Here is an 18,740-nt window from a genome sequence, read left to right as displayed (position 1 = left end):
GCGGCGAATTTACTTTCTTTGCACTGGAGCCGCTTTGGTCAGCACCTGCAGCGAGGAGTCAATTTCTTCGATTAAATTTTCAATTGTCCAGCTTGAGCCTATCAAGGTCCAATCTTAAAGTCCCAGCGTCTTTATGATAGTCTCCTCCATCTGTAATCCTCACTGTAATTCCATTCCTTTTATGCTCTCATGATTCCCAGTCCAGGCGGAGCTTCGGAGTTTCACATGACCCATCCACGCCTCCATCTCCGGTATCTCATATATGCTATTGGGGGTCACGGTTGAGCTGGAGCCGATCCCAGCTAACTTCAGGCGAGAGGTGGGTCGCAGTCAATCACGAGGCACATGTACGGACGTCGGTTATCAAACAGAAAGCGGTGTCGTCGTGACAACGGCACGCAAAGTCCACACAGGAAGGCCAGAGCCCGAATCAAACCCTGCACCTCTGCACCGTGAGGCTGACGCACTCACCAGTCGAACACGGTGCTACCTTGATTGGTATTCCATGAAGTAAATTAGAAACAACCCGGTGTTACTTGAAATCAGTATAAACAACGGACATTTTGATGAACTCTCTGTAGCCGGTGTAAAGAAGCAGTTAAGAGCGAGAGGGCAATGCAGTGTAAGTATCGAAGCATTCTGCGGAGCTGTGAAAAACAAGCCAAGGAGCGTCAAGGCAGCTGATGCATGACAACGTTCCTGCCTTTTTCTCCCCATTGATTCAACAGAGGCAAGCTGTGTGAATTAGAACGGTGAATAAAGCAGCTGGAGACGCCAGACACGAACATAAGCAGGGGAGACTCTTCAATTACTTCAAGGACACGGTTAAGATGTTTTTATAGCATCTAGATGCAATGACTCTCTTGTTTTTCCCCCTTTTTTTTCTTGTTGGAAAAAGATTTATTGAAATGAATCCATTTCTAATATGACTTCTGGTGGCCTGTCTACCAATCCTCACTGGTACCTTCAAAATAAATCTCTCTTCTCCTTCCATCTGGGTAGCTTTGCTCCCGCAAGCCTTCTTGTAGGTTGTTCTGGAATGTAAGGTTACTGCCTACTGATTGATAGTGAATATAATGTCCCACTTCATTCCCCCCCCCCCCCCCCCCCACATTAAAAATGAACTGACACTTCTCCACATGACTCCAGATGCAGGAAGATGGAAGGAGAACAAAGAGCCCGACCAGTCGTGGAAGCACTCAGCCAATAATACTACATAGCCAATGGAAAGAGACAGGCGATCGATAATTCTACACCAGGCAGTCCCTGGATGATAGTTGTTATTCAGCTTTGAGGCGTGCAGTAACAGGAACAAGTGGACTTACGGTACCTGCAGTGAAGTTGTAACTGGCTGAAAATCCCACCGCCTCCAATTCGCCATCCGTAACAAATTTTATCCACAGGTAGCGGCCGCCACTCCTGATATCCGGCGGGCTGTGCTGACCGCAATAGCGTCCGAGTATGGGAGAGAAGCCGAAAGGTCCATCGCGAACTTCGATGTTGTCAAATTTACATTCCCAAGAGGACTCGATGGAATAGTGCTCCTCAAAGTGGAGCTCGATGCACTGCCTTGGCGGGGCTGAAAGACAAGGTTGGAGAGGATGACCGCAAGAAAGGGGCAGAATCAAGCTCAACTTGCTTCGGATCCTTTGCGCCTTGGCGCTTAGCCGTTTGTACAACAGTAGAGAGGAGCGTTTACCTTCAAGTATGTACACGCACTCTGTATCCGGTGGGTATTTGCTTGGGTAGTTGGGAGAAGTGAAGAGACCTCCTTCTGGTTCTTTCACCCACGTTCCACACTGATCAGCTGGCTTCACCCCGGAATTGTTTTTCACTGCAAAACAAATCGCAAGGGCCGCTCGCTAATTATTTTGGACCACACGTAATTCAATAAAATGACTTCAGATAGTTGGTTGAGCACAGCACAAAGCTTTGAACAGCAGCACCCACGCGAAAACTAGTAACACAAGGTGACAGGTGTTCTGCTGGTCCAACCCCAATGTTACAGACCACTTATTAGGTGCACGGGAGGGGGCGTGGGAACGCTAGACACACAGTTTTCCTCATTACAGCGACCAAACCACAAAATAATATTTGGTCGTAATTCCATATTGTTGCTGTCGTACGCAAATGAAACCTCTGCGGTGGTTACCTGATGTGCCTCTCTTTGTTGCGCCGGACAAGCCGAGGAGGATAAGACTTGCGACAACTGCAATGAGAAATACAGCTTGGATGGATCAACCTCCATCGTTATGGTTCGTGGCAATTTCCCGTTCCACAAAGTGTCGATTCATCACAGGAAACATGCCAGCAGTAGGGTTAAATTTTCATCAGTAAAATGCCAGACGGTTAAAGTTAAAACCACACACACACACACACACACACATACATTGTATTTTTAACAGAGATGTTCCAAAAATGTATTATATTCCAGATAAATACATTTTTGGGGGTCCACAATTCTCTTGAACGGAAGTGTATGTAAAAATAAAAACAAGGTCGTCATTCTTCATTCACAGTTCACATTTGGTCAATTTCAAAACAATTAAAACCGACTTTGCTTACCGTGATGGAAGCTGTGTCCATGTACCATGTCTGTTCCTTTCACAAACGGCCGCAGACTCAACTAATTCCATTTAGATGTGGAGTACTTGAGGAGAGAAAACAAGAGGTGAGTTTTAGGGGAAATTCGCGCAGAGAAACCACTCGCCCCTTTCAAATCAATCTCCTCGATGCAGTCATTAGGGAAGAATGTGTGGCAGCAACTAATCGCCGGTTTCATACAAGACCAAAAACTGTTCTCGTAGCAGACACTCGCCCAAATTCCATCCAAACGTTTCCAAATCTCTTTGGTGCACTGAAAGGATTACTCGTTCCGTCATGAGCCCAGCTCTAATCGCTCCACCTTTGCCATCTCCTTTTCGGAAAAGAACACATGAGGCAGCCTTGTTTTCGTCCTCTTTGCTCCCCTCATCAGGAGGAAGAGAGGAGGAGGAAGATGAGGAGGAGGAGGAGGAGGAGAGGTTTCGGCAGCATGGAGAGCCGCGCAAGGCTCATCTCAGCATCCTCAACATGTCGGCACCGCTGCGCGTAAAGATCCTGCGGCGAGGTGAAACAAGTTGGGATTTTTTTTTCTTGGTGGATGTTGGTGCTGCTGCAGAAAATCCGACGATGTCGAGTGTGCGCATCGGTCTGCTGCTGTGCACCGTCAAGTAAGAGTCTCCGCAGCCAAGCCGAGTTCTCGTATAGCCCCCCCCCCATCACCCCTCCCGCCCCCTTCTAATTCCTCCTCCTCTAGCGCGCACGTTCATTCACAGGCAATGCGCCACAATCCTCACGCGCGCACAGCGAAAACTTGAAAGTGGCAAATCAAATCGTACGCGCGCAACGCGATTGTCTCAGTCAAGAGCCGAGGCAGGTGCATCCTTGTGAATCGCAGAAGTCATTTCAAGCTGGCGCAGAATGAGGAGATAGGCAGAAAAACGTAAAAGAAAAAGTGGCAAAAATACTGAAGCAAGCTGGGATTCTGTATTCGTTGATTTTCGGACGCATCCCTGACCGTTCAGTGAGTGCCCTGGCTCTCCCGCCAGATGAAAAAGCATGATCAGAGGGAGTCCGGGGCTCCAAAAATAGTCTTGGCACCCAGCAGACAATATCCATCTTCAGATATATTAACAGGGACTGCAGAGACTGGCTTTCTATCGCAATCTTAGCAACCATTCACAGAAAACTTTATCCGCTTAAAATAACACAGTTAAATGAACTAGCCTCGAGCTATGACCACGTGTACCCATTTTTTAAACACGTTTCCCCTTTGGGGGATGAAAAAAAAGAAGAAGAAGAAGAAACCACTAAAAACCAATCTGTCCACACGAATAACACCAGCTCCATGAAAACACATTTCTGGGCCCTGGAGTGCATTCCAAGGCAACAGGTGCCACTCTAACCTTTTAACCAATCAGCTAAAGTCACTTCAAGGAAAGGCACGAAAACATCAATTGCAGAGAGAGGAAAAGCGGAATCACGCTCTAAGTGTGTCAAACTCAAATACACAGTGGGTCAAAATTAAAAACCTGCACAAACTAGCGGGCCAACTTTGATATTTATTTACATTTTTCCTTCAGATATAACAATGAACATCTGCATATGGACACAAACAAGTTTTGCTTAAACACTGAATATGGAATAAGCAAAGCTTAATACAATACAGTAAATAGCTTAATATTGCACATGTGCAACACACACACACACACACACACACAAGCCATACACAGGGGCTGAAAATGGAGTTAAGATGTGTGACGCATGCTTAATGTCGAGCTAAGTGGCCGCTTCAGCCCATCAAATGCAAGAAAAAAAGTAACGTTCAGGAAAGGCATAACAATAGCAATACTGCCAATTAGCAGCCCTTATTATTTTCTAAAACCATTATCTTAATTACATGCCATCCCCGAGGATGACCTGTTAGCTCTCACACAATCGTCTGGCTTGAGGGAGACTGCACAGGTGTCGTGGTCACTTTGTGAAGACATGGGGGAGTGGCAATGGCTAATCTGTTGCAAAGACTGATTTAATGGATGTGGGATTTAGTCCACCTTTACCCTTCTCCTCTCGGCTCTGCAATTAACTACAATCATGCCTTTTCACTTTCCTTTCTCCATCGTGCCACAAAGGCACAGCGGTTTTGAGGTTTGAGCAGAGCTTCTGACATTTTAAAGGACAGGCAGCGGTACATGGGCCCAAATTTTGTGGTATGTTGCAGAATCTGTTGCCTCAAATACAAAACGTTTTAGGATGATTGGCCAACACAGCAAAGATAATCAAGTATCGGCATGTTGTATCATTGAGTACTTAGAGTACCCCAACTTGTACAGTGTGGAGGGAACAAAATGGTTTCGGTGTTACTCTCATTTAACGTGACAAAATGTTGATTTTTGCTCCATATTCATCAGAGTGCCGCATCTTGTCTGTCAGTCATGTTTTGATCCACCCAGCAATTAATCTGAGCCCAGGAGGGGCAACTGCCCTATCTGTGAACTAACGTGTCTGCTGGGCCGCGCTCTGTTAATCCATATTTTTCACATTTCCAAGCTTGTCTAAATGGACAGAAGATGTGAAATGCCACTTTATGGGTGTCTGGGATTTGGGATGGTGTGACCTCCGCGATCTGATCCATGTCCGACACTCTTGGGTTAAACTGACTGTGTAATTGGTGATTTGACCTCATTAGCGAGTTGGCAGCGGGTCGAGCAGCCACTGTGGGATGACACAAGGCCGCTGATGGGGGGTTTGGGGGAGCCACTGAGACCCATTTTTGTTTGGATAAGAGCTGAGAAAGTGGAGCCAGAATATTAAGTTTGTCCAGGTCCAGGATCATGCATGAAAATTTAGAAACAAACATTTTGAAACAGCGCAAATGGAATTTGCTTTCCTCTGACATGCATTTGAGTAAACCCGGCAAAAGTCATGTCAGTAAAATGCACCGCAGAAAAAGAACAAAGCGCCATGTGGATTCAGAGCAGAAATGTGGGCCTGACCGAGTGTTGCAATATGGCACTTAATTCAATAATTCATCTCACAGATGGCCCCTGACATATTGCCTTCCTCTTATACCATAAACAGCGCTATACCGTGTGCAGTATTATATATATATATTTTTTTCCCCCATTATCCAAAAGCATCGATTTCCTTATCCACCGCTGTACCACATATTCATTCCGAGCAAATGATAGCCCAGATTAGAGCAAATTGAGGACGGCACTGTGGACCCACTCTTCGGAGGTTACGTGTTCATATCTGGGCTGCGGCTTTCCCGTGTGGAGTTTGCATGATATCCCTTCCACATTCCCCAAAACGTGCATATGTCAATTGAAGGCCTTATATTCTCCAGACCGTGTTTGTCTCGATACGACTGGCTGGCGCCTCTCGCCCGACGTCGGACCGGGATGGGCTTCAGCACATCCTAATTAGAAGAAGCAAAGACGACCTTAAGAGGGACACCGCGGCAATGAAGAGTTTATATTATAATAGACAAAGAAGCTTAAATTGACCGTAACAAAGTCTGTCGTACTCTTTTAAGGTGAGGCCATAACTTTAACGTGATGTACCGTAAAAAATGGCTGGGAATGCTTCGTAGCGTACAGTGTGAATATAGCTGCTGACGCTTCTGTATATTTCTTCTGTGGTGGCTTCTTTGTCAACTTTATGGCCATCAGGCATGCTGGTGTTATCTCCTCTTTGCAGGATCTGCCCGGAATGCTGAAAGAGTGTGTCTACAGAGGACGGCAAACGTACTGACGAGGAAGAAAATGAAGGAGAGGATAGAAGGGGGGTGGGTATGGGGGTTGGGGGGGGAGCAGAGAGATGATTAATGATGACTGGAGAAAACATGGCCAAGGTGGTTAGTGGAATTAACGGAGGCTTAGCCAGCAGTGGGCCGCAGGGAGTCGAAGGCTTTTCACCGCCCTGTACTAACTCAAATTTAACTCGGGCGTGCTGGTGTTCATAGGCCTACTCATACAAACGTTGGGACTTTGTAAAAAAAAACATTTACTCGATGTTTTTCTTCACGAAAAACACACAAAAACAAAAAATGTCAACACCGCTGGCGTTTTTTTCTACAAAGGGGTAATACGACCACAAGTGCAGTGCAGTGCAGTGCAATGCAGTGCAGTCCAGTGCGAGCTGTATGATTAAAAAAAGAGAACATCATTTTGATTGTTTTATGTGCATCCCCCCCACACCCCCCCTTCATAGTGATGGAAGTCCACCTCGCTCTGCTCACCACTTCTTCAATTGGAATCATCAACAAACTGGGAGAGACATAAATCAATGAGGACAGAAATCCCCCCCCCGCGCATTAGGAAATCAATGATCTTAATTTTGTTACAAGACAAAATTCTGGTCATCAAATCAGTCTCCTCAGCACTGTAGCAGAACTGATCTTAATAAAGGGTGGCGCTTGACGTGGCCAAAGGTCGTTGCGTGTCATGAATATTTCCTTGACGACAAAACAATTCAGCACAATCCCGTTTTCTTGCCTTCTCTTAATTCCAGATGGCTGTGACTTTTTTACAGTTCATCCATTTTTCTTTGAAAACCCAAACGTTGAGGCGCCTTCTTCCGCACTGAACCAATTACCGGTACACAGATATGTTTGTTAGCCGGAAATAGAAAACAGTCTGTGGCGTTACTTTCCCAGCACTCATTATCTGCGATAAGACGCGTTGCACTGTGAGGCCCTGACAGGATTTACCTCGAAATTGTCACACATGCAGTCTGTGAACAATAGAAATTATCTGCTGGTAACGCTCGGATGTCCATTACAATTTACACCATCTTGAAAAGGGCTCAAAGGAAGTTGTGCCTTCAACGGCTCATCTAAGTGACCTGATTAGACTCTTGAGGGAGAATCATCGCACATTCGAGGGAGCAACAACACAACCGGCATGGCTCCGTCGGATACAATCCTCCCAATCCATAAATGCCATCGTCACACCGCAGCAATTATTTTGCGGGAAAACTTTTTTGAGCAACTTGCAAGGTCATTAGCATACGCCGGCCCAGACATCTTATTGCCTTGCCGAATGAGTTGCATTGAGCCAGCAGATGTTTCAACGGCGATCATCAAAGAGATTTATGCAGGCTGATTCCAACCCAAGAGTTGGCAGAATGTTTTATACATATTCACGCCCAAAATGCACCGAGGATCCTTCTGACATTTCGGCAGCCTTTTGGCCAAAAGTTGAAACACAAGGCAATTAGAACTTGATAACCGGCAGGATTATCGAATCCAATCAAATGTTCTTATGTCATCACAGGGAAGGGAATGACATTGCATGTTGACATTGTTCCAAGAATGGTTGTAGAAATGGAATTAAAAAAAAAACTGAACCAGTCTACAGCCACACCATTAAAAAAAAGTTTTTCATTTGTATGGAAATGTGTGTCATGGGCAGCATGTGAATGGGCGCTATTATGTTCGTACATTTTGAAGAAATGATCCATTTTCGTTTTTGCGTGTCACCGATGTTGGCGAGTCACAATTCTCCCTCCAACGCAAGTTCCTACCTTCGCTGATATTTTCCACCAGTGCCCACAAATGGCTTGATGGATTTCATGCGGGGTGACACATGTGCACCGGCAGCCCACGCGCCTCCATCTCCAATTTCCGCTAACACGCTGGTTTGCTCACGGCTCCGAAGATTCATTCACACTGGGCCAGTCCGGGTTGTGTGTGTGCTTCGGAATGTGGAGTCAAAGTGTAGGCGCATTTGTGGCTCTTCCTCGGCAGATAGCGGTCTGAAAGCCACATCATTAGAGTAATAAGGCTGTAATTATTAGGGAGTCTGTGCATAGGAAACATCAACCTAAAGGCATCTTTGAAAACCGGGCCAGCTGCCGCAGCCAATAAATTGCAACTTATGTCCAGAAGGTTGCACAAGAGTGATTAGCTACCCAAAGCAGAAGTCAGGAAATCCTTCTGCCCTCTCTTTTGATTAGGCCATGTAAAATTTCTATCTGTGTCATGATCCAGGTCCCTTGTGTGGGCCAATCAGTCTTGCCCAGGTGCTCCTTGTTGTCTCGTCAGTTTTCTCGAGACCTGAGTAGATAGTGTGCATATGAAAATGATGTGCCATACATTGAAGTCGTCTCTTGGGAGGAATGATTTACAAAATATCTTTCCAAGATATTCACTTTTTGAGAATTCAAATTCATCTCAGAGTGATGGTCAAGCCTAGAAGTGAACCCGGAATCTGCGGTGGAGAGGAATTTACTGTCCTACAAATATTTCTAAACCCGTACCTCACTTTGACAGCTTGGATTGAAATAAAAAAACGACCCTATTGCCCCGCCCCCACCTAAAACAAAAACATTATGCCATTCGTAAGCCATAATAAAGCAAAAAGTAAGGCGAGCCGCCCTCTCTCTTTCAGACATTCATGGCATAGCGTGCATCTAGACAAGCCTTTCCCGCAGTTATTGCTTCTGCAAGCTGGTATCATGCGGAAACGTCACATTATCAAAGCGCAAATATTGAGGCCACAGGATCAAGACGGGTGGGGCGCACCCGGAATCTATCAATTCCTGTGCACATAACACAAGCCCTCAGCTGCTGTTAACACATTCAAAAAGGCACACACACACACCATTTCGTCCTGCTACCGGATAACATGTATCCAACCCATTGTTACATCAAAATACTGAGATTTACAACCCATCGCAAGAAAGTTTTCTTCTTTACCATTCACAGCAAATTGTAATCATATACATTCTGATGTAAGCTTAGAAGACAAGACCTGTACACAAAATCAAGTGGCTCGGTTGAAAGAAGGACTGTTTGCTTTTTGAATGCAACAAAAAAAAAATGTGTTGAAATGAAAATATTTAAAAATGTTTGCATACTGAGGCTGTTTCTAGTTAAATATTCTGTGTCTATTAAAATGGACTTTAGATTTACCGGTGAATGGGTGAGCCAAGCACCTAGACTTTTTTTTGAATGCCCAAATTTCAATGGCAGCCCTCTGGCTCCATACCGACCTAGCGTCAACATATTCGAAGCACCTCAAGAATTACGAAACCAAAAGCAGTTGTTTGACCCCCCCCCCCCCCCCCCCCCTGCACTTCTGTGTGTCCTCCTACATCTCCAGCGGTCCTCGTTATGTCGAATCAGCGACCATGAGGCTGTTGTCATTGAAGTGCATGCACGCACCTGACACACACACCCAAACGCTGACGCTCTGAAAGCAAATACAGAGTAGCCGCAAAGGCCAAAGAGTAGCTCGTGCACTGACCTTGACTTGAGTTTTGAGTTGCGCTTCGGTCCTAAATCTTTCCGGATGAAAATGACTCGCCGACACGGAGGCAGCTGCGTATTCTTTCTCGATGCCGCATAAAAGAAGCCATCAAATCGCCGATGCATGATGTAACACCATTGGTGACAATTGTCCGCAGTATGGGGACATTTCGTCTGGTGTTGCGACAACATCTTTGAACGTGATGAGTAAAATGCTAAGTATTGCCCAAGTTGGACAGGGAAGCCACCGAAAAACAAAAAACAAAACAAAGATTCTCTTCTTCCTAGGCTGAGTAAGCCGATTTGCAGATGTGACGGTTTTGCGTTTCGACGCCGCTGTGGTGTATTAATTAGTGGGATAGTCCCCAGTGATTTCCTTTCCTTGGCTTTTTGAAAGAAGTGCAATGGCCAGTTAAATGCCCCCTTTGAAATTGTTTTGTTTACCTTCAACTTCAGTTCTGGGTAAGGGGCCATATTTAACACATGACCTGATTGTGAACCCAGGCTGCTATTTTAGGTTTGGGCATCTTTCTTAGGTCCAATTTCTTTCTCATCTTGTTCACTATTTGGAGATGAAAAATGTTTGTGGACTTCCCGGCCAAAAGTATTGATGTTGCTGTGGCAAGCTCATTTTATCTAGCAAATGGGAGAAGATGGGAGTGTGCGATGGAAAGAGAAGTTACTTTTGTGAATCGGGGGAGGCATATAGCTCATCGATGGGGGGGGGGGGGGGGGGGGGAGAAGCAATCTTTGCAACCAGAGGGTCAAACAATGGCAATGACTGTTGGAGAGATGCTAGGCCTGTTTACTGCTGAGGTGTCATTGTGGCATCAATCCCACCGTCTCTTGAGCTTGGTGACAATCCTCCCTATTTGGCGATAAACTTTTTTTTTTTAAGAACCTGTTTTTACTTTTCAGAACAGCATGTTTGAAATGTGATAAGAGACAATGTTAAGTCATCCATATTGTTGTTGAGAGGATGCTTATGCGTTCCTTTTGTAAATGGCTTCGTCGGGGACCACCTAAGGCGGAGCTTACGCGCTGTAGGTTGATAAACTCAAATCCGAGTGCTGCATTAGCCGAGAGCGGCCACTATAATCTCTGCGCTGAAACATCAGCCTCTGATTTGCTACGTGCTTCCATCCTCGCGCTGGATCTCAACAGTTCAGAAATTCGAGGTTGAAATCTGTCCTTCCTGGATAATGCTAGCTACGGATTGTTCCCAGATTCTAAAATAATGCATGTAAGGTTCATTTAAGTCCCTAAATTGTTCGTACATTCAGAACTAATATGAATTTGAACGGCCGTTTTATCTCTTTTTGCTCTGCTCTCCTCCAGAGTCAAACCCTGAACTACAACACTCAGTATAGACAATTGGTGCATGGAGTTGAGTCAAGGTCATAAATTCTATCAGAATATTCATCAATAAACACGTGTATATTTGAAGATATCGTGATGACCAAACAGGATCATCTTTGCGCTCATGTGAGAGTTAACTGTAGCTTTTGACAAAAAAAAAACAAAAAAACACACATTTCATATTCAATGAATGATTTTTCTGGTGTGAGAAGAACAACTGAATGCTCCCCCTCGACCTCCCGTGGAGCGGCTAAAGCTGCTCCAAATGAAAGCATCTTCTCATGGTACCGGGCAGCAAGCCAAGCACAATGTCTGTTGGCAGTGCCTTGCCTTAAGGATTTCGCCATTTTTTTTATTTTTTCCTTCATCCTTGTCACGTTTGACACACTGAAGACAAAGAGCAGCTTCCATCAAGCCTGGCTAAGGAGCTCTTCAAATGCACCGGTTAACCTTCGACAAACAAGATAGATATACGTATCATTTGTCCCGGTACTTTCTTTGCAAACACTAAGAGTCTATGAAAAGAATTGACTTTACCAGCACTAATGTTTCCCGCAAGCCACCAGAGATGTCTTGATTCTGATTAAAATGTTGAACACTTTTTACCCTTCACAGGGTCCTTCCTTTGACGTTAGTCATAAATATTATCAAGAAGACCAGGTCATGAGTGAGTTAAGCGGACAAAAAGACTTTGTGCGTGCATGATGTTTGACAAAAGCTACCTTTAACATTTTTGGAATGTCTTTCATTTCATATTGCGACAATTCTTTGGGAGTTTGCTTTTTCTGAAAGATTTCTTCAAAAACGGTACCTTGCAAAGAAAAGGGAAGTGCACAATTTTCCATGTCGATCTCTAGCTCAGAAACCTTTTGACTGTGTGGCAGACATGACAATCACTAATACACATACTCAGCTGCACACTTTTCTCACTTTTCTCATTTACTATTTTCGTGAATGAAACGGGTTTCACCGTGGAGCCTGGCGCTCGGAACAGAAAGCCAGCTCTCGTATTCCATCCTTTCATGCAGTTTCAAGTTGAATAGAGCGCGTGCGTTGATTCAATTTTTCAAAAGATTGACATGTTGAATGTGTCGCGAGTCTCAATGAGCGCAGGCTAAATATACGGTGAAATAATTTGGAGTGCATGAGACGGGAGATATCACTTTTGTAAAAAAAAAAAATAGTCCTGGTACACACATACGAGTCGATTGCGTAACCCTGAAACACGTGCTTTGCCAAGGTCTTATTTGCCATTGAGCATTAACCTTCAATCACAGCCATCCGATGGCCAAAGTTATGGACCAGCAACTCATTTGCTAAATAACAGACACTACCTGGGAATACAGGATGGAAGTAGACGGTCGGCGAGTAAAAACGAGCTTTGGGAGTGAGCGTATTCGTCCCTTATTAGGCCAAGCAATGAAGTGTTGCGAGAGAAGGTGGCTGGTTGCCGGCAAAAGTCGCACCTCATCGTAATACACTTTTAGTGTCAGATCCACCCGTGAATAAAAACGTCAAACTTTTTATTTCCCCTTTGCATCAAGATCCAATGCCAGATTGCAGCGTTGACGAGTGACAGTCAGCTGGCTTAATGAGTCGTATGCAGGCAGGCGCTGAAGGCAGCAGACTGCAAGAAAGGATTTTGGGGGGATATTTGTCAGCGGCGGGCTTAGACGGGAGCCATTGGTTCGATCCGCCTGTGATCTCTGATGAATTGGCGTGTCACGGTGGAGGTGGAAGAGAGGCGGCCCACAATGCAGCAATTAGCAATCACGCGCGCGCAGTTTTCATCTTTCGCGCCGGCATCGTGAAATGCGCCACTGCTGATTGCTGCATTCAAAAACCCTGCTTTTTACTTGTCCCATACCATTTTTTTTGGTTAGGTCAACACAAATACATCATTTTTTTTTACAGCTGGTGAGTCACGCACGACAACACGCATGATACATTCCGGCTTAAATTGCTCACCAGGCACATCATCTTTTGCTATTAACTCATAAGCAGACACAAACATTCAAGCCCATCGTCAGAAATCGGGTCATGTGAGCAACAGAGGGAACATGACCACCTTCACATAATGCTGACACCAAGGATATACAGCCGCCCTGCCTCGTGACATTGAACGAACTAAACATAGGCTGTGCGCTAGCAAGCTGATTTACTGCTGCACAGGTGCATTGGCGCTTGTGCATGATCGATGTGAGCGCTGTGGTGGCTGTCAAGAGATCCAAAAGTTATTGTGTGGCTGTGAAGTGGAAATGAGTGGCCAGTCGGCTTGTCTGCTCTGCACCGGCACATGTATAGCCCAATAGAATACATTCAGAATGTCTGTAGAGCAAGTTGCACCACAATATGTTGTAGCATAATTTTCTCTGCAACTGGTTCAGAAAAGCCTACAAGAACATCAGAACTTTATTTGCTGTTATTCGGAGGCACTTGGTAGCCGGTGTATGCCGACTCGGATTTCATGTCCGAATATTAATTGACCGCAGCCACATCCCCAGTTATGAGAAGGTGTAACCAAATTTGTTTTTGTACCATGTGATTTTTTTTCCCGGTTGAGTTGTAACACCTCTGGAGCAGGGTCACACGGCGGCCGCAGGATGTGCACTGCCGGAGAGGGGATGGAGAGCAGCTGCAGGACATTCTGCGCCGCTGCCAAGTGGGAAGGTACCGGGCACAGAACATGTCCAGGTGTGCAGTCAGGCTGTTCATGGCGGAAGCCAGGTCCTGAAACAACACACACAAAAAAAAGCACACTTTATCACCTCCACTTCTGCGCAGTCCATTTGTGGTCAGTTGATTCTGTCAAGGGGAGTGATGGATGAGGACTCAAATGCAGGGAAGCAGGGAGGCAAGGCAGCTGTGGTCTCGACTAAAACATTTAAATAGGGGGTAGGGAGAAGGCATTTGGACACTGTTCATTTATTTTGGTTTATTCCAAAGGAAAGCAGACATGACAGCAGCAACAGGGAAGAAGATATGACTTGGGCAGTGAACTGAAGAGGATTAACAGAATACAAACACAAAGTGACGAAACAATGAGGAACATCGGGGCAAGTCACGGGTAGCTCAGGGGAGCTGGCTTGGTTGACACGAGGGACCGGGTTGACATCCACGGGTGGACAAAATAACTCCTAGACAGACACGGACAAAAGGGAAATCAGAAAAACATGACAAAACAAAAACCCATCAAAACCACATCCGCAAAACTCGCAACATGACACTTGAAATGCATTTAATAAGCAGTCCTCCCAACAGGCAACTCCTGTAGTTTTGGTGCTTGACTTATTTTCTAACAAACACATCTTTCCCAGCTTCAGATATACTCAACTAGCTTTCACCAGGGGGAAATCATCCATTTAATTAACAATTGACATGATTGGAAATGATTCCAATCATGTCCTTCCGGGCAGGCAGAAAAGCAAAGCGGCGACAAAATGGGGAAGTGGGTGAGGCTGTGGAGGATGGGGAGGGGTTTTTCACTGGGGCTGGCCAAGCGGCAATTGCTCACCACAGTTGAGCAGTGGAGATAAGCCACAAAGCAGATGCCTGCATATCAAGTGCTTTGCCTTCATTGCCTTATTTCCAATAGCTGACTCGGGTCCTGATTCGCCCATAGGCAGCATGTGTTTGTCGGCGGACTTGCGTGTGGGCAGGCGGTGTCTGCATCAGGTGGTGTTTGAAAAACTGAAAAAAATGGGGGCCTGGGGGAGAAGTGTTTTTGAAAGAGGTCACCCTGGTTATTACCTCAGAGCAGCGGTTGTGACGGGATAAATGCAGGAAGCATCGATCGGGTCTGGCGTAGCAACCACAGCAGCCGCTGGGAGATGCTTTTAGAAGACGTGGCAGTGAATTGACTGATAACTGTGATCCAAGTGCCGACTGAAAACTAAAATACAGTCCAATCCCCATTCATAGCTTTTTATAGGATTTATATATATATATATATATATATATATATATATATATATATATATATATATATATATATATGTTTGTTCCCCATGAATTTCCCAAATTCACTGTATTCCCATAGACACATTTATTCCTGCAGCAAACATTGGGTTGAGGATCCCTGCCATCGGGATCAAGTGCTGTCATGTAAAACGTGTCCGAAAAGCTGAAGATTCATTGGAACACATCAGACGACATGAAATAAACTTGCTTGTGAATGATGTGGCCAGAATAGCGTCAAATAGGATCGACCACGTTCATAGCTTGAAGGTCGGCAACTCGCTTTTGCCGTAGGGGAATAATTCTCAGGCTTAATCGAGCATCCCTAAATGTATTCAAGACAATGGGGACGATTATTGAACTCCCAAGGCAACTCGGTGCCTTTTCTTGAAACACGGACGTTAAAAGTGCATTTCCGCTTGTGTTGAGGACAAATGTGAAGATGACTAAAACCACCGGTGACCGTCCTTCTAGTCGCATGAGGTTACACCCTCAAATGGACCAGATTAACTCATTCAGTACCAGCCAATTCTAGACCAAGTCCGAAAAGACGTTTGAAAACGTCTTTGGGAGTGAATGAGTTAATAGGCCAATTTCTTGGACTAATGCATGCCAATGTCTGTCTTGAATCGTTCCCCTTCAGGGAAGGCAACAAACTTTTGAGTGGAGACGGCAATGTACAGATTTGCCAACAAATCGAAAGTGTCGCTTCGGAGACTAACGGGGTTGGCCGTTGTCCCGTCGGCAGTTTTTGCTGTTGTGCAAAGCACTTTCAGTCCATTTGTTCCACCTTGGCTTTGCTGCCAACAGGTCCCAGTTCTTTCGTGTCGTCTCCTTTGGAAACGGCATCGCATTGTATGACTCATTAGCTTGCGCCCGTGTGAATGGATGAATAATTTTGTCCGTGCATTTCTAAGATCCAACGTGTCACTGGAAGCGACGTCATTGTGCATTCGGGTTTGGATCGCTACCCGTTACTTCGGCAGCATTAACAGAGGCTATCGTCGCCGCTTGCTCCGCCCTCAAGGGATCCTCTGAGGCTTGAAGACTTTGTTGCTCTTCCAAGGTCTCATTTGCAAAACGCGACACCGCTCCGTTCACGGCTACGAGAATGCCGTTTTCCCTTCTCAATTCTGCAATCAAGTCATCCTTTTCCCGGATGACCCGTCCCATGTGCTGTCGGAGCCTCTCCATTCCATTCCTGAAGTACGTAGACATTTCCAAATTGTGCCTCTGCATGACGTCGAGCGCGCTTTGGAAGTGGGCCGCCATATCGTCCATGTGCCACTGCATGTTCTCCCACTGAGTCTGAAACTGGTCGGCCGTCTCCTGCTCTCTGTAGGCCCACCACTTCTGCCACTCGGCATTTATGGCCGCCACCATGTTGTTGGAGTCATCCTCATAGGTCATTTTGAGCTGCTCGTAAGCCTCCATCCACGACTTGCTGACAAACGCGGTGACCGTCTCGGCGTCAGTCAGCGCGTGAAGAAGGCAGTTTATCGCGTCCTCTTTCTCCTTGAGCTTTTGTTCCATCTGCCGTGTGTTCTCGTCTTCCGTAACTTTATGGCGGCCATGTCCCTCCTGGCCCTCCCGCGGGGCAGCGACTACGTCCGCCTGAGCGGAGCTCTCACCAAAGATGTGACGGTTTTGTTTGCATGGGTGACAAACTTCCTCCGCGGTATCGCCGTGATTATGTCGCTGCGCCTGAAATGACACAATGGGACTTTACATTCACAAGTGAGTCCTACAGCGCACTGAACAAGATGAAAATGTCATCACTTGAGTCGCGATGGTGAGATGACAAAAATAAAGGTCTGATGTATTCACTTTGACATGATATGAATTAAGGGCTAGTTCTCTGCCCGTCACGCCCCTCAATCAATACCGGCTGTTCATTTTTCAACAACATATCTCCAGGAAGCAGAAGACAAGCTGGTGTGAAAAGCCTTCAACGTTGCAAGAGTAATAATGTCCAAGAAACAAAGCCATTTGCTATTCTGAGAAAACTACAAGTGCGTGTCTGCAGAATACCAAAATTGCATTTTGCTGAGCGTTGTTTATGATACTGAAGAATGTCACCTCAACGTACCCTAAAAGGCTGAAAGCTTTTAAAGGCACTTTTAGTTCAATAAATCCAGATGATGAATAAATCCAGAACATCCAGTAATGTTTGCACCATGTCAAAAGAATAAACTCACCTCTTCCCCATTCTCAAGGCTCATTTTCTCCACCTCATTCATTTTGCCGTTTGCGCATGAAGAACCTTCCGGTATTGCGGACGGTCTAGCCGCGGCAGAGTTCAGCAGATGGTTGAACTCGCCTCGCTCTGATGACTCATCATCTGGATCAAATAAATCAACCAACCTAGAATATCGACACAAGCGAAGTCATAAGGGCTTCAAAGCTGTGGTCACAAAGAAAGAAAGGCATCATAGAGAAAATGCTCACAGCTTATTCTACATCCAATAATATACATTATGTAATGGTCACGGGCTTTGCCCAAAGTCAAATTCTGCGAAGGCAAATCTGTTGTTGATACAATTTGTTGTATAGGACCACTACGGCTACACACCACATAACACTTAGCTGTGTGCGGGGGTCGTCCCCCCCCCTCCACTCACCTCCAAGAAAAAAAACGTCTTGTATGTTGCCGTGGCAACTGACTTGACATGCTCTTATGCAGAAGTGCTGGTTCCAAACCCCGTATTGGGTTTTCTATTGCCGTCAAACCACAAAACGGTTTTAAACGTGTACCTCAAGTGTATACGAACTGAGTACTCACACGGTGATTCATTTAATACCTTCATGACTGTCGTGTATTGTGGTTTAAAAAAAAAAAGGAAAAAACAATTGAGAGATGATCTTAACATTTGTGACATTCTAATTATGGGAACCAAAATACTCTGTGACAGTTTTAAAGTAAAAATTTCCATAAGCCCTGTCCAAGGATCACCTCAAGCGGAAATCAAATAAATACGGAATCAATCTTAGTACCTACTGCTCTGTTTCTTTTAGCGTTTGTAAACCGTGACTTTCTCTTGTCGGCCTGCTTTGCGCGACAGTGGAATCGGAGAGGAACCACTTTACCTCACCCTGCACGAGAAGGAGATGAGCATCTTGTCAGATAGTTTGCCTCCATTAAAACAAATCCAACGAGAGATTTACTTGGGATTCGCACAAAGCCACTCCGAGTGCACTCTGACCCGATAATCATCCGCTGTCGTTGCTCAGAAGCAGCCGTCCCTCTAATAACTGCCCTGCACCAAATAGTAGCGGGGTGTCTCATCCGCATGCGCAATCAACGCCTCCGTCTCGATGCCGCCCATTTCACATCAAGGAAAAATAAAAAACGTAGCAGGCATCAATTTCCCAAGCGCTGTTGCCCACGTTAAAAAGGTTGAACTGTTCAATCGGGCTCGTTGAAACTGAAACTGATCAGAACGGCTCGTAAAGGTGATCTTATGTTCTGCGGATGACATTTTTCATGACCGTTCGTATTCCAGTCGGCTGATGTGCCCTCGCCACAGTCTCTATTTGTGGCCCGGTGCGCTCTGCGCCCTATTCTTCCATTGAAGGTTCGTGACGTGAGCCGGATTTCTCGATAATAGTTTGTTTCATACTCCAGTTT

The 18,740-nt window shown here is 45.5% G+C and overlaps 2 protein-coding genes across 7 annotated transcripts in view; both read right to left on the bottom strand.

The window, feature by feature from the left end:
• The window catches only part of neto1l (neuropilin (NRP) and tolloid (TLL)-like 1, like), a 28,136-nt gene extending 24,948 nt beyond the window's left edge, over window positions 1-3,188 (bottom strand). For 4 of the 6 annotated variants that reach the window (XR_007960224.1, XR_007960225.1, XM_052053754.1 and 1 more), the window contains exons 1-4: window positions 2,566-3,188; window positions 2,153-2,209; window positions 1,700-1,834; window positions 1,331-1,579 (exon numbers count right to left, since the gene is read on the bottom strand). Coding sequence is in view for 3 of the 6 variants with exons in the window: in XM_052053754.1 (XP_051909714.1) it covers window positions 1,331-1,579; window positions 1,700-1,834; window positions 2,153-2,209; window positions 2,566-2,593 (469 nt within the window). In the remaining 3 variants the exon portion in view is untranslated. Of the gene's footprint in view, window positions 1-1,325; window positions 1,580-1,699; window positions 1,835-2,152; window positions 2,210-2,565 lie in introns of all 6 variants that reach the window. The other 2 variants (XM_052053752.1, XR_007960226.1) reach the window with 2 other exon arrangements.
• Window positions 3,189-12,661: 9,473 nt separating this feature from the next.
• On the bottom strand, window positions 12,662-17,425 carry LOC127592874 (uncharacterized). The gene is made up of 3 exons (XM_052053893.1): window positions 17,311-17,425; window positions 14,906-16,816; window positions 12,662-13,885 (listed from the first exon to the last, which is right to left on the bottom strand). The coding sequence occupies exons 1-2, from the start codon at window positions 17,350-17,352 to the stop codon at window positions 16,055-16,057; spliced, it is 804 nt and encodes a 267-aa protein (XP_051909853.1). The 5' UTR covers window positions 17,353-17,425; the 3' UTR covers window positions 12,662-13,885; window positions 14,906-16,054.
• Window positions 17,426-18,740: the final 1,315 nt, after the last annotated feature.

This window comes from Hippocampus zosterae, chromosome 20 (genome assembly GCF_025434085.1).
Source record: "Hippocampus zosterae strain Florida chromosome 20, ASM2543408v3, whole genome shotgun sequence".
Lineage (NCBI taxonomy): Eukaryota > Metazoa > Chordata > Actinopteri > Syngnathiformes > Syngnathidae > Hippocampus > Hippocampus zosterae.
Note: the sequence above shows the minus strand (reverse complement) of the source record. Positions and strands in the feature narration are given on the sequence as shown.

What these genes read in the sequence shown, in the direction of transcription:
- LOC127592874 (XM_052053893.1), bottom strand. Translation starts at nt 17,352, where the DNA reads ATGAATGAGGTGGAGAAAATGAGCCTTGAGAATGGGGAAGAG. An exon ending in GCCTTGAGAATGGGGAAGAG is followed by an intron (nt 16,817 to 17,310) that starts GTGAGTTTATTC and finishes GTGTCATTTCAG; the next exon opens with GCGCAGCGACATAATCACGG.